Source organism: Trichechus manatus, unplaced genomic scaffold (assembly GCF_000243295.1).
Source record: "Trichechus manatus latirostris isolate Lorelei unplaced genomic scaffold, TriManLat1.0 scaffold00254, whole genome shotgun sequence".
NCBI classification, from domain to species: domain Eukaryota; kingdom Metazoa; phylum Chordata; class Mammalia; order Sirenia; family Trichechidae; genus Trichechus; species Trichechus manatus.
In genome coordinates, this window is record NW_004444190.1 from 2,616,347 (window position 1) to 2,627,954 (window position 11,608).

Genomic DNA, 11,608 nt, shown 5'->3' on the forward strand with positions numbered 1-11,608 from the left:
GCAAAGGCATTCGACTGTGTGGATCATAACACATTATGGGTAACACTGCAAAGAATGGGAATTTCAGAACTCTTAATTGTGCTCATAAGGAACCTGTACTTAGACCAAGAAACAATCATTCAAACAGAACAAGGGGATACTGCATGGTTTAAAGTCAAAAAAGGTGTGCGTCAGGGTTGTATCCTTTCACTATACTTATTCAATCTGTATGCTGAGCAAATAATCTGAGAAGCTGGACTATATGAAGAACGCAGCATCAAGACTGGAGGAAGACTCATTAACAACCTGCAATATGCAGATGACATAACCTTGCTTGCTAAAAGTGAAAAGGAGTGGAAGCACTTACTCATGAAGATCAAAGACTACAGCCATCAGTATAGATTATACCTCATCATATAAAGAAAAGAAAAATCCTCACAACTGGACCAATAAGCAACATCATGATAAACGGAGAAAATACTGAAGCTGTCAAGGATTTCATTTTACTTGGGTCCACAATCAATGCCCATGGAAGCAGCAGTCAAGAAATCAAAAGACGCATTGCATTGGGCAAATCTACTACAAAAGATCTCTTTAAAGTGTTAAAAAGCAAAAAGGTCACTTTAAGGACTAAGGTGCACCTGACCCAAGCTATGGTGTTTTCAATCACCTCATATGCATGTGAAAGTTGGACAATGAATAAGGAAGACCGAAGAAGAATCAATGCCTTTGAATTATGGTGCTGGCGAAGAGTATTGATTATACCGTGGACTGCCAGAAGAACGAACAAATCTGTCTTGGAAGAAGAATAGCCAGAATGTTCATTAGAAGCTAGGACGGTGAGACTACGTCTCACATACTTTGGGCATGTTATCAGGAGGGATCAGTCCCTGGAGAAGGACATCATGCTAGGTAGACTAGAGGGTCAGCAAAAAAAGAGCAAGACCCTCAACAAGATGGACTGACACAGTGGCTGCAACAAGGGAATCAAGCATAACAACGATTGTGAGGATGGCACAGGACCGGGCAGTGTTTCATTCTGTTGTACACAGGGTCACTATGACTCGGAACAGACTTGATAGCACCTAACAACAAAATAAATAAATAAACAACATTTATAAATAACAGTCTTTCATAAAAGCAATTATTGCCCTGAGTCTTCCAACAAAATTAAACTGCAAAGTATGGACTATTAAGGTCATAAATGAAATCTTAGTCATTCAAATAAACTAAGCAACTACTACTGCTCACTCTAGCAAGCATTATAGCAAAGTGCACTGAAAACAAGAATTATTTCTTTGGGAATTGTTGGAAGACAGTATAATTTAGTTTAAATTAGTGTTTTCTAGAGTCATTTTTTAAAAATTCTTTTTTAACAACCTCTCCACACTTCACATACCATAATCATTCACATACAGTAACCACTTGGCACCTAGACTCTGAACTGCTGGAGAGGAACAGTTCCCAGCAATCTATGACAACAGCAGCTGTGATTAAAACTATTAGAGCAGATTTTGTTTTCTTTGTTCTTATAAGTAACTCATATATCTATACTATTACTCAAAATGCAGCAGCTTAATTCTCTCATAATTTTCAATGTAATTGGAAAATCAATTGTGTCTCGTTGTTGGTGGTTATGGATATATTTTTTTAAAGCATAACAATAAGAGACTGGAAATACAAGTATAGTTCAACTAATATTCTTTCATTAATTTGGCAAACTTGCTTCATTAATTGAATTAACCAACATTCATTCAACATCTACCATTTTAAATACAGAAGGCAGTAATAAAGAGTTGTCCCTGGGTGGTGTAAATGATTACATGCTCTGCTGCTAACAGAAAGACTGGAGATTTGAGTCCACCCAGAGGCACCTCAGAAGAAAGGTCTGGCGATCTACTTCTGAAACAAAAGCTACTAAAATTTGTACGAAGGGGCAAAGTCAAGACCATTACAGTAAAATTGTAATCTATTCAGAGGAGAGAGAGAAGCCCTTAACTCATCACCGAATAGAACTTCTAAGGTAACCAAGAGTACACTGAAGTTCCAAGTTCCACTTGGATCGGCTCTGGGGTTCAATTAGGTCAACTTGATCGGTCACCCCACCTCCACCCCAAGGCATTCATGAACCAGATCATTTCATGACTGACTCAGGGACCAAACAATGGAAAAAACTGACAAGAATCTTAGAAGGTCCACAAATATTAGTCTCTCAGCATATAAAATCAACACTGGGCAGAGGTCTGCCCTTCTGTGTACTCCATCCAAAGGCCCCTGAGCATGTGAGGTGTTGAGACAGTCCAAAGGAGTGTTAACGAAATAGGTTCAAGAGTGGGACTGCTGGGCTTTAAATCCTGACTCCACACTTAACAGCAATGTCAACCTTTCCATAACTCAATTTCCTCATCTGTAACTGGAAGACACTATAATAGTAGCACCTACTTCATAGAACAAATGGGAGAATAAAATGAAATCACAGTTAAGAGCTTAGCTTAGTGGCTGGCAGACAATAAACATCCAGTAAATATGTGTCATTACGTCTAGAATTTTCAGAGGTAGTCTGGACTACCACTCATTTCCTAAATTGGAATGGCTACATCACGACTGGGTCCTAACTATGGGCCCACAAACATCCCTGAGATAAGTGGTATTATCCTCATTTTAGAGGTGAAAAATGGAGGTTTAGAGGACTTCAGAAACTCGTCTAACATTACTCAGTTAATAAGTAGTGGAGCAGTAAGTTTTGATCACTTCACAGCAAAGTTTGCATTATGTCGTCAATCTCTAAAAGTTGAAGAGTATTTTTAAATAATGCTTCAGTATTCTAAAATCAGCACTTGTTGAATGAAATTATGTTCTTGTAACATCCCGAAGCCACCCTCCCAAAACCAGCCTAATTATCTGTTATCTACACAACAGAAATAGTTGACAAATGGATAAGCTATCAAAAACATAAAATTCTTTTACTTTTAACAGATAATGTAACAAACATTACTGCCAGCCTAATTATCTGTTATCTACACAACAGAAATAGTTGACAAATGGATAAGCTATCAAAAACATAAAATTCTTTTACTTTTAACAGATAATGTAACAAACATTACTGGGTAAATCATCACAACCATTTTAATTAAATGGCTTTAAAAGTTCAAAAGTACTGCAGACCCAGGGTATATTAAGTCAGTTATTTTTTCAGGATTTGTAATTTGATCCTGTAGGAGAATCCACACACTCCGATTGGCCTGTGTAATATCTCTTTCCATGTTTGGTAAGAGTGTATAACAAAATCGGTAAGAGTGTATAACAAAACCGACAAGAGTTAGTTATAGTTACTCCAAACATCATCTCCCATCTATCACACTATTTAGCAAGATTCAGTCACTTAATCATACTAAAAGAAAACACAATCAAATTTAAACCATGTCATCGTGATTCTGATCTCACTGAATATCTTTTGAAAGCTCTAATACTCAAATTCAAAAATATGTCTAACCAGTCAAATTTACATCTACTAACACCTAAAGACCCAAGAGCTTCAAGGAAAACTGGAAGAACAGCAAGTGATTTTAGTCAAAACTCTTTGACCCCATCAAATGAATTGGTTACCTAGTTTCCTGAAAACAGAGTTCATAATAATTGCTAATCCATTAACAGTTTAAAATAAAAGACATACTTAACTTGTTTAAGGAATAGTGATATGCATAAGCGAAGCCTTACTATTTTACTTCACTTTCTATTTGCTGTATCCAGGCATTACATACTCTTGTAATCCTTTTTGGTAAACACAAATGAGAAGATAAAATAAAACACGTAAATTGAAGCAGACAAGAAACTAAAATGCCTGAATATTTCAAGAATTTATTGCAATTTCAGTAACTTGAAACTCCAAGTATCAGAAAGCAGTAACAACTACCACACAACTGTAAAAGTCAAATATTTATACAGGTGCCTTAAAAGCCACTGTTGGGTACACACCATGAGCACTGACATTTACTATCTGTTAAGTAGTTTCAAAGTGCAATGGTGTAAATCAAGCAACTGGCTTGGAGCGTGAAGTTTATGACAACAGTTAATATGTCTGGAGAGACTGTGAAGGTGTGATGCTTGTCATAACTTTCATCAGGCAGCCAGGCTGTGGCAAGATGGAACATCAGCACAGGTGCCTTTTCTCCTTTCAGGAGGGAAACTTAAACCGATACCTTCATGGATAATTTAACAAGGATTGTTCAATAAATTTATAATGTCATTTATGTCTTTCTTATAATTGCTTAATAGCTTTCAAAATCAATATTCTTAGAGCAAAAACAACTGAGATTATAAAGTATGAAATTATGTCAGCTTCAAATTGAGAAAAGGAGAGATGTTTATTAATAGAAGCACCTAAAAAGGTTATATACCCCTAGGGCTGCACTCCATAAACAGCTGGAAAAAAGTTTCAGAAATGATAAAAGTCCCAATGTCGGAGTTATTCCTGAGGATTATTTAAACTTACAATTAAGAATACCTCTTCAATGAATTATAAGAAATTCTCCTTTTGAGGTTAAAAACAAAGATGGGATAGAGCAACATTTGTGAACTTCAGCTCCTGAACTTCTTGGATGATGATTTTGTTTTGCCTCTCTTCTTCACCTCCCGAAGGGAATAAAAAGTGTGTGTTGTGAACTGAAAGAAATCATGCTAAGACTCAAGTTAGGGGTTTCTTATCACCCAAGGTTCGGTCCCAAGGTTCATTTCACCCCTTCTTACTCTAAAACAGAATCTGGGAGTCAGTTCAAGTTTTTAGGTGAAGACTAAACACTCCAAAGCAAGCGTTTCTAAAATCAGAGGGGCAGAGCCAGTTACACCCACTACCCAGGACCCAGAGAGGAACTGTGCTAGGACCACTCTCCACGTCCGGGCGCACCAGCAGCCCCTACCGCCTGACCAGTGGCGGGCCCTGACAAGAAGGTGCAGTCAAGTCCTGGAAGCCAAGGACGGCCACAGAGATGCCACAGGTGGTCTAGACGGCGGGTTCCCCACCCCGCAGTTAAGTCCTCCTCTGGGAGGCCCCGAGCCCATCCCCGCCTCCCAGAGGCCGAAGGTGCTCTCCAGCCTCAAAATGCTCAACTTTACAGGAAAGCGAGCTCAGACCTGGGCACAGGTGGCCCCTGTGGGTCCGTTAACTGGACACGAGTGTCAACCTAGGGGCGCCAATTCCACCCTTCCCACGGTGCGGGGAGTGTCTGAAGTCCCTGGGGACGCTGAGAAAGAGGTGGGCCAAGGGGCCCTGGAAGGGGCGGCTCTAACTCGTCCCTCCAAGGAGCCTCGTTGGCTGGCACGGCCCCGGCTCGGGCAGACGGTCCCGCGCCTCCTCCCCGGAACCCCTCGGGCACCCCGGGGCCGGAGCCACCCCACGCCCCCCGCCGGCCGCTGCGGCTGGGTCTCCGGGACAACAGTCACCGCCACGCTCCCGAGGCGGGTCCAGCGCCCACCCGCCGCCCGTCCGGCCCGGCCGCCTACCTGTCCCGGGGGTCGATCCAGCTGGTCCTCCTGGTGTTGTGGTCGATGTAGAAGACCTTGCCGTCGTAGTCCCTGGCCTCCTCCCAACCCCGGGGTAGCGGCAGCTGCCCACTCCCGGCCCTCCTAGGCATGGTCCGCGGCTTCGCCGCTGAGCGGCGCCTCCATAAGGACCTTGCGCGGGGCGCGGCGGGAACGCGACTGCCTGGCCCGACGCGGCGCCGGCGAGGGGCTGCGGGCTGGGGCGCGGCTGGCCACGCGAGGGGGAGGCTCAGGAAGCCTGCTCTCGGCCCCGCTCGGGGTCAGTCCACCATGTCTGCGTCGGAGCAGTCGAGCGAAGCCTCCTCCCCGCCGCCGCAGCTGCCTCCGCCTCTTCCTCCTCCTCCCGGTCCCCCAGTGGCCGCCGAGGGTCGCGGCGCCCAGGCTGCCGGAGCCGCCGCCTCCTGGGCTGGGATCCGGGAAAGTCGGCAAAGCGGCGCGGCGGCGACGGGCCTCCTCATTTGCATGCGATTAGCATGCGCCCGTCCAGCCCCCTCCCGCTCCGCCCTTCGCCTGCTCATCTGCATGCACATTCCTAGCCGCCACATTCCAGGGCTTAACCCTGTCGCTCCCGGGGCCCGCTGCAACGCGGCCGGGCGTGGGGGAGGGGAGCCCGGGGACGTGGTGGGAGGGAAGAGTCTTGGAATGCACTGTTTGCTCCCTCCTCTTGGCTCTAAATATTTCCCTACAGCCAAACGCCTCGGGTTTTTGACGTTTCGGGACTGGAAAGATTGAAAAAGAGAAGTCTCGGCAACCTTCTCAACTTCTTTTCCGTCTTCTAGGGAAACCACAGGACTTTCGAGAGGAAAAGGGTGGGGGAAGTTCTCCTCGGGAGAAAAAGTCCCAGCAAACACCGAGGGCACAAAGGCTCCCCAGGCCGCGCCCTGCGCCCTTTGGGGACCCGAGTGACGGTCCCGGGCGGTGGGAAAGTGTGAAAAGCACCGAAAAGGCTGGAAGCGTGTCCGTAGCAAGTCCAGGGTGGCTTCGCTCCCAAGGACTTTTCAGGGCTCTTGGCCCTCGGTGACCTCAGCGGAGAGGCCTCGGGGCTCGCGGCGAAGGCGAGGGCGGGTCCCGCAGTCCGAGAACGCCGGGAGTCGCCCAGCCCAGTGGCTCGCGTGGGGACTCGGCCTGATCCTGAGAAGCGACCGGGCCACCCGCGGCCGTCGCCGGCTGCACGCGGGCCTGGGGCGCGCAGTCACCGGAGCCTCCCCGCCGGTTCCGTGCGCCCCACCGCGGGATCCTGGCCAACCACGGGACCCCTTCTGCCTTTGGCCTCGGCGGCAGGGGTTTAGGACAGTTGGACGTGGACGCGCCCTGTATCTAGTCCCTTCCGTCCAGCCGCCTGCCCCGGGAAGCCCCTGGAACCCCCGCTATGGCCTAGAAGGGTCGAGGACCACTAGGAGAGAGGCTGCTCGGAGGCCAGCCTCTCCTAGGCCTGGACCCGTCCAGGTAGAAACGCAGAGCTTCCCGCATTCAACAGGCATTTATTCGGCAGCTACTACGGGCTTGGTGGACACTGAGGAGGGGCCCGACGTGGGTTCCAGGTAGGACATGCCGGAGCAGCAGAGCTGGCAGGGCCTGAACACGGAGCATTCAGTGCCCCCAGCCTCTAAACTCTCCTCCAACCCTGTCTACACCACCGTATCTCATTCATATTTTTCAGGGTTATTAAGCAGCTTCGTTTAAAATACAAAGTCTCCCGGAAGACCCTGGGGGTCCGTCATTCACCTCTTAACGTAAATTCGCTTAATCCTGCCTGCTATTTCGGAATAACATGCAGGACACAGCGCTGGGCAGGGGCTTTCGGGGCGTTTGAACAACCTCTCCCTCCCCTGCGGGATTCACTGACCCGCGGGGAAGTCAAGTGAATTGAGATTCATGAGAGTGCAGAGTGCTTGTGTAGCCACTGTCCCCCTCCCCGGGGGGGGGGGGATGGGGACAGCCTAGGGATTCCTGAACCTCGGGAACATCTGCTGCGGTCTATCTCAAAACGGAGGAGGGGTCCTGGAGAGAAAAGGCGGAAGGCCAGGCTTCAAACAGATTCATGCAAGGTATGGGTCCGGCCTTCTCAGACGAGGGTCTTAGGGGAGGAAGAGCACCTGGGAAAGAGGAACCAGGGTGAACAGAAGCTGGGAAAGGAGTCACCCAAGAAGAATGTGCTAATTTTGACTGCCTTTCCAGGGCTTCCTTTATTACACCCAGACTGAGTTTTAGGACGCCTAGCCAGCAGTCCAGGACAGCAGATTGCATCGTCTTTCTTTGCCAAGAATCTACTGGAGCCCAAATCAAATCTAACTGTATCCATCTATAGACGGCGGTAATCTTCACGTTTAGGTCCTATCTGCAACCAGTGATGAGACAGGTGCAGAACCCGACAGTGTTTTGTTCAGGTATGCAGAAATGGAGACGGAATCAACGAAAACTAACAACCGCAATGAACCGCGTACTAGCCACTGATGATTCTGTTCTCTGGCCCTCAATTTCATTTTGCCTGGCTTTATATTTTCTCCGGTGCCGATAATCTGTGAGGATAAGCCTCTATAAACAAAGCGCCCACTATCAATGTCCATATCCTGGTGAGCAGGAAAATCACTAGTGTGGGAAATGAGAGTTGTTGTTAGCTGCTGTCCAGTCAGCCCCCTATTCTTGGCAACCCCATGTGTTACACAGCAGAACTGTTCCATAGGATTTTCTTGGCTGTAATCTATCTTCCGGGAAGCTGCCAGGTGGGTTCAAACCACCAGCTTCTCTTGTTAGCAGTCAGTGGCAAACTGCTTGCATCACCCAGGCTCCTAGAAATGGAAAACCTATTGCCTGTCCAGTTGATTCCAACTCATGGCAACCCTGTAGGACAGAGTAGAACTGCCCTATAGAGTTTCTAAGGCTAAAATTTTTATGGAAGAAGACTGCCACATATTTCTCCCAATGAGTGGCCTCTAACCACCAACTTTTCAGTTAGCACTTGAGCACTTTACCCACTCTGCCACCCGGGCTCCTTTGAAATGAAAGTAGATAGCAAAACTTATTTCAGAAGATAATTTAATTATTTCTAATGCCTAAGCACTTGGCTACGAACCGAAAGGCTAGCGATTTGAATCCATGCAGAGGCACCTTGGAAAAAGACCTGGCACTCTACTTCCAACAGATCACAATCACTGAAAACCTTAGAGTGCAAAAAACTTCAGAGTGCAATTCTACTCTGAAATACATTGGGTAGCCGTGAGTCAGAATCAACTCGATGGCAACTGCTTTTTTTTTTAATCAAAATTTAAAATGTACATACCTTTAATACAGCAATTCCCAGGCTATGGTTTTACCTATGGATATTAAATTTCTTTTAAGATATATATGGATGTTCATTGCAGCATGTTTTATAATAACAAAACTGGAAAAACCACCCATGTCCATCAGTAAGGGGCCAATTAAATTAGAGACATCATACTCTGCAGGCATTAAAAAAGCATTAGATAAATATATATATATGTGCTAATAAATAAAAAGGTCCAGTATATAATCAGTGGGAAAAGGCCATACTGAAACCCTGCTATAGCCTAGAGGACACTTCTGCTCCCTAACTTCAGTGGAGTTAACAGTCTAGTTCCAGAGGTGGTTGTTGCTGTTGTTAGGTGCTGTGGAGTCAGTTTCGACTCATAGTGATCCCATCCTCACAATCATTGCTATGTTTGAGCCCATTGTTGCAGACACTATGTCAGTCCATTTTCCTCTTTTTCGCTGACCCTCTACAACACAATCTGATCTCCGATATACTTCCTTAGGAACAAAGGAAGAGCACAGAGAGTAAAGTAAGGGAGTTTTCACAGAGAATGGGAGCTGTCAGGGAGGTCCCATAAAAGAAGTATATGTACAGTAAAACTTGCAAAAGCTGGAACCTAGGTAAGGCGGAAAACTCAAATATTTTCCCCTAATAGAGAGCAATAGAAGAGTGGTAAGACTGCACCCTGTCTAAGGCGGAAAGCTTTCGAGACTCAGAAATCTAACAAGGCAGTCCCATGGAGTTCTGGCTCTCACAGGTCTCAGTGTACAAGAGGTAAATAAACATTAAAGAAAAGGGCTGGGGTAGAGATGAGCAGACATGACGCTGAAACACACAAGCAAGGCAGGGTGCCTGTGAAAAGAAATTGATGTGCAAAGCTCAAGGACTAATCTGGTGTGAAAAAGCCCAAAGCTGGAGCCAGCTAGTTAGGAGCTGTGGTGATAGTATAGGTATGAGATGGATAAAGGTCTGGATTAGAAAAAAGGCAATGGAGAATGAAAAAGAATGATCTAGCAAGAATTTGTGACTGACTAGATTAAGAAGGGAGAGGTGAATAGACTAGAAAGAATCTGGGATGAGTTCAAGATTTTAGGCTGTCAAAAGAAACTCAAATAGCTGAAAAAAATGAGGAAGCCCAAGGGGGATCTTATATGGGTGTGATTTTAGAAATTATAGATACCCAGCCGACTAAAGCTCAAGGACTGTAAATATATGGTTGGATGTCATCCGCATGAAAGTTTATAGAGGACCAAGCACTCAAGGACTGAGCCTTAGGAAGAAAATTTCAGCGCACTTCAAAGACAATTAGGTAACTCATCTATAATCCTATTTTTGACCTATAGCTCTTCAATAATTTAATATGCTTTAGTTTATTTTTTTGTAAATTATGGTCTCCATTTTCAGTAAGGTATATAAGAATTCGTTACTACTAGTTTGTAAATCATCTTTAAATGAATTGTTGTTATAACCTTTGTTGTGCTAGTGAATCAACTCGTGTGGGACAAGATGAACTGGTTTTCAATATTTTAATAATATCCCTTGTTTCCTCAAGGAGATCAGAAATGATATAAACTGGAAATTCTAAACAAAAAGAAAGTTATTTTTTTGTTGTTCTTCTGCAATTCAACTGGTTAAAATAAATAACATCTTTAATTATTATGAATAGGTAACCCTAATCCACAATTTCTAAATGTTCTTATCTAGACAGTCCTTAAGAAGACAGGCATTTGATCTTAACAAATTCCTAGTGCTGGGCCAAGCCAGAAACCTAGATTACCATAACCACTTCCCCTCCAGTTAATTATTATACTGACACCTCAGGCAAAAACAATCATTCTAATTATATAATAAACAACATCAAGTGGATTAGGTTTTACCTTATTCACTGCAGATAGGAGACCTACATTGAGCAAATTCTGTGGTTGCTACTTAAACTCTAAAATCTGTCTTCATTATTAGTAAAAAGGAGCAGAAGCTCAAATGCCATGTTTGTATGTACGAGACTGTCAGAGGGTACCTCCTGTCACTGTGGGGCACTTAGGGTAAGTACTCATTACATTCTCTCTTATATAATGAAATAACATGAGGTTCTATTTTCCTTTTACCATCTTTAATTAGCATCTTTTTTTTTCATTCTAATTTCATAGTCTATAAGTTAAAAACGGAGTCCTGGTGGCACAGTAGTTAAGAGCTGGGCTGCTAATCAAAAGGTCGAGAGTTCTAATCCACCAGCTGCTCCTTGGAAATCCTATGGGGCAGTTCTACCCTGTCCTCTAGGGTCGCTATGAGTCAGAATTGGCTCGACAGCAACAGTTTTTTGTTGTGTTTTTTTGTTTTAATTAAAAACAGCAATCTTTAAAAGATGGAATTTATTCCCTCATCCCTATCTTTTAAAACAATATTACTTTTCCTTTCCTGTCCCTATGAATTTCCCATTAACATTTTTATTAATTTACTTATTTGTTAGTCTGTCTCTCTGCCCCCACTTCATCTTCTCTCTTCCCTGAGTTCTTGTTTCCCTAATATTGACTCTTAATGCTGTGAATTTGGCTTTAAGAAATTTAGCTGCAATATAACCTCCCAAATTTATCTCATTTAGGGTAGTCAAATTGAATAGGAAAAAAAAACCTATGTAATAAAGTATGTTTGTTTTGCCAATAAACATATGGAAAAGCGTTCAACATCATTAGTAGCCAGTGAAATGCAAATTAAAACCACAGTGAGATACCAATACATGGCCACTAGATTGGCAAAAATTAAAAAGTCTAATATCAAGTGTTGGCAAAAACATGGAGCAACAGGGATTCTCATCAACAACAG

General features: G+C 44.4%; 1 protein-coding gene across 1 annotated transcript in view; it reads right to left on the reverse strand.

Annotated features, from left to right (window-relative positions):
• The window catches only part of WWC2 (WW and C2 domain containing 2), a 339,751-nt gene extending 334,142 nt beyond the window's left edge, over window positions 1-5,609 (reverse strand). The window contains exon 1 of the mRNA XM_004389676.1: window positions 5,479-5,609. Within this exon, the coding sequence (XP_004389733.1) occupies window positions 5,479-5,609 (131 nt within the window). The remainder of the gene's footprint in view (window positions 1-5,478) is intronic.
• Between the last annotated feature and the right edge of the window lie 5,999 nt (window positions 5,610-11,608).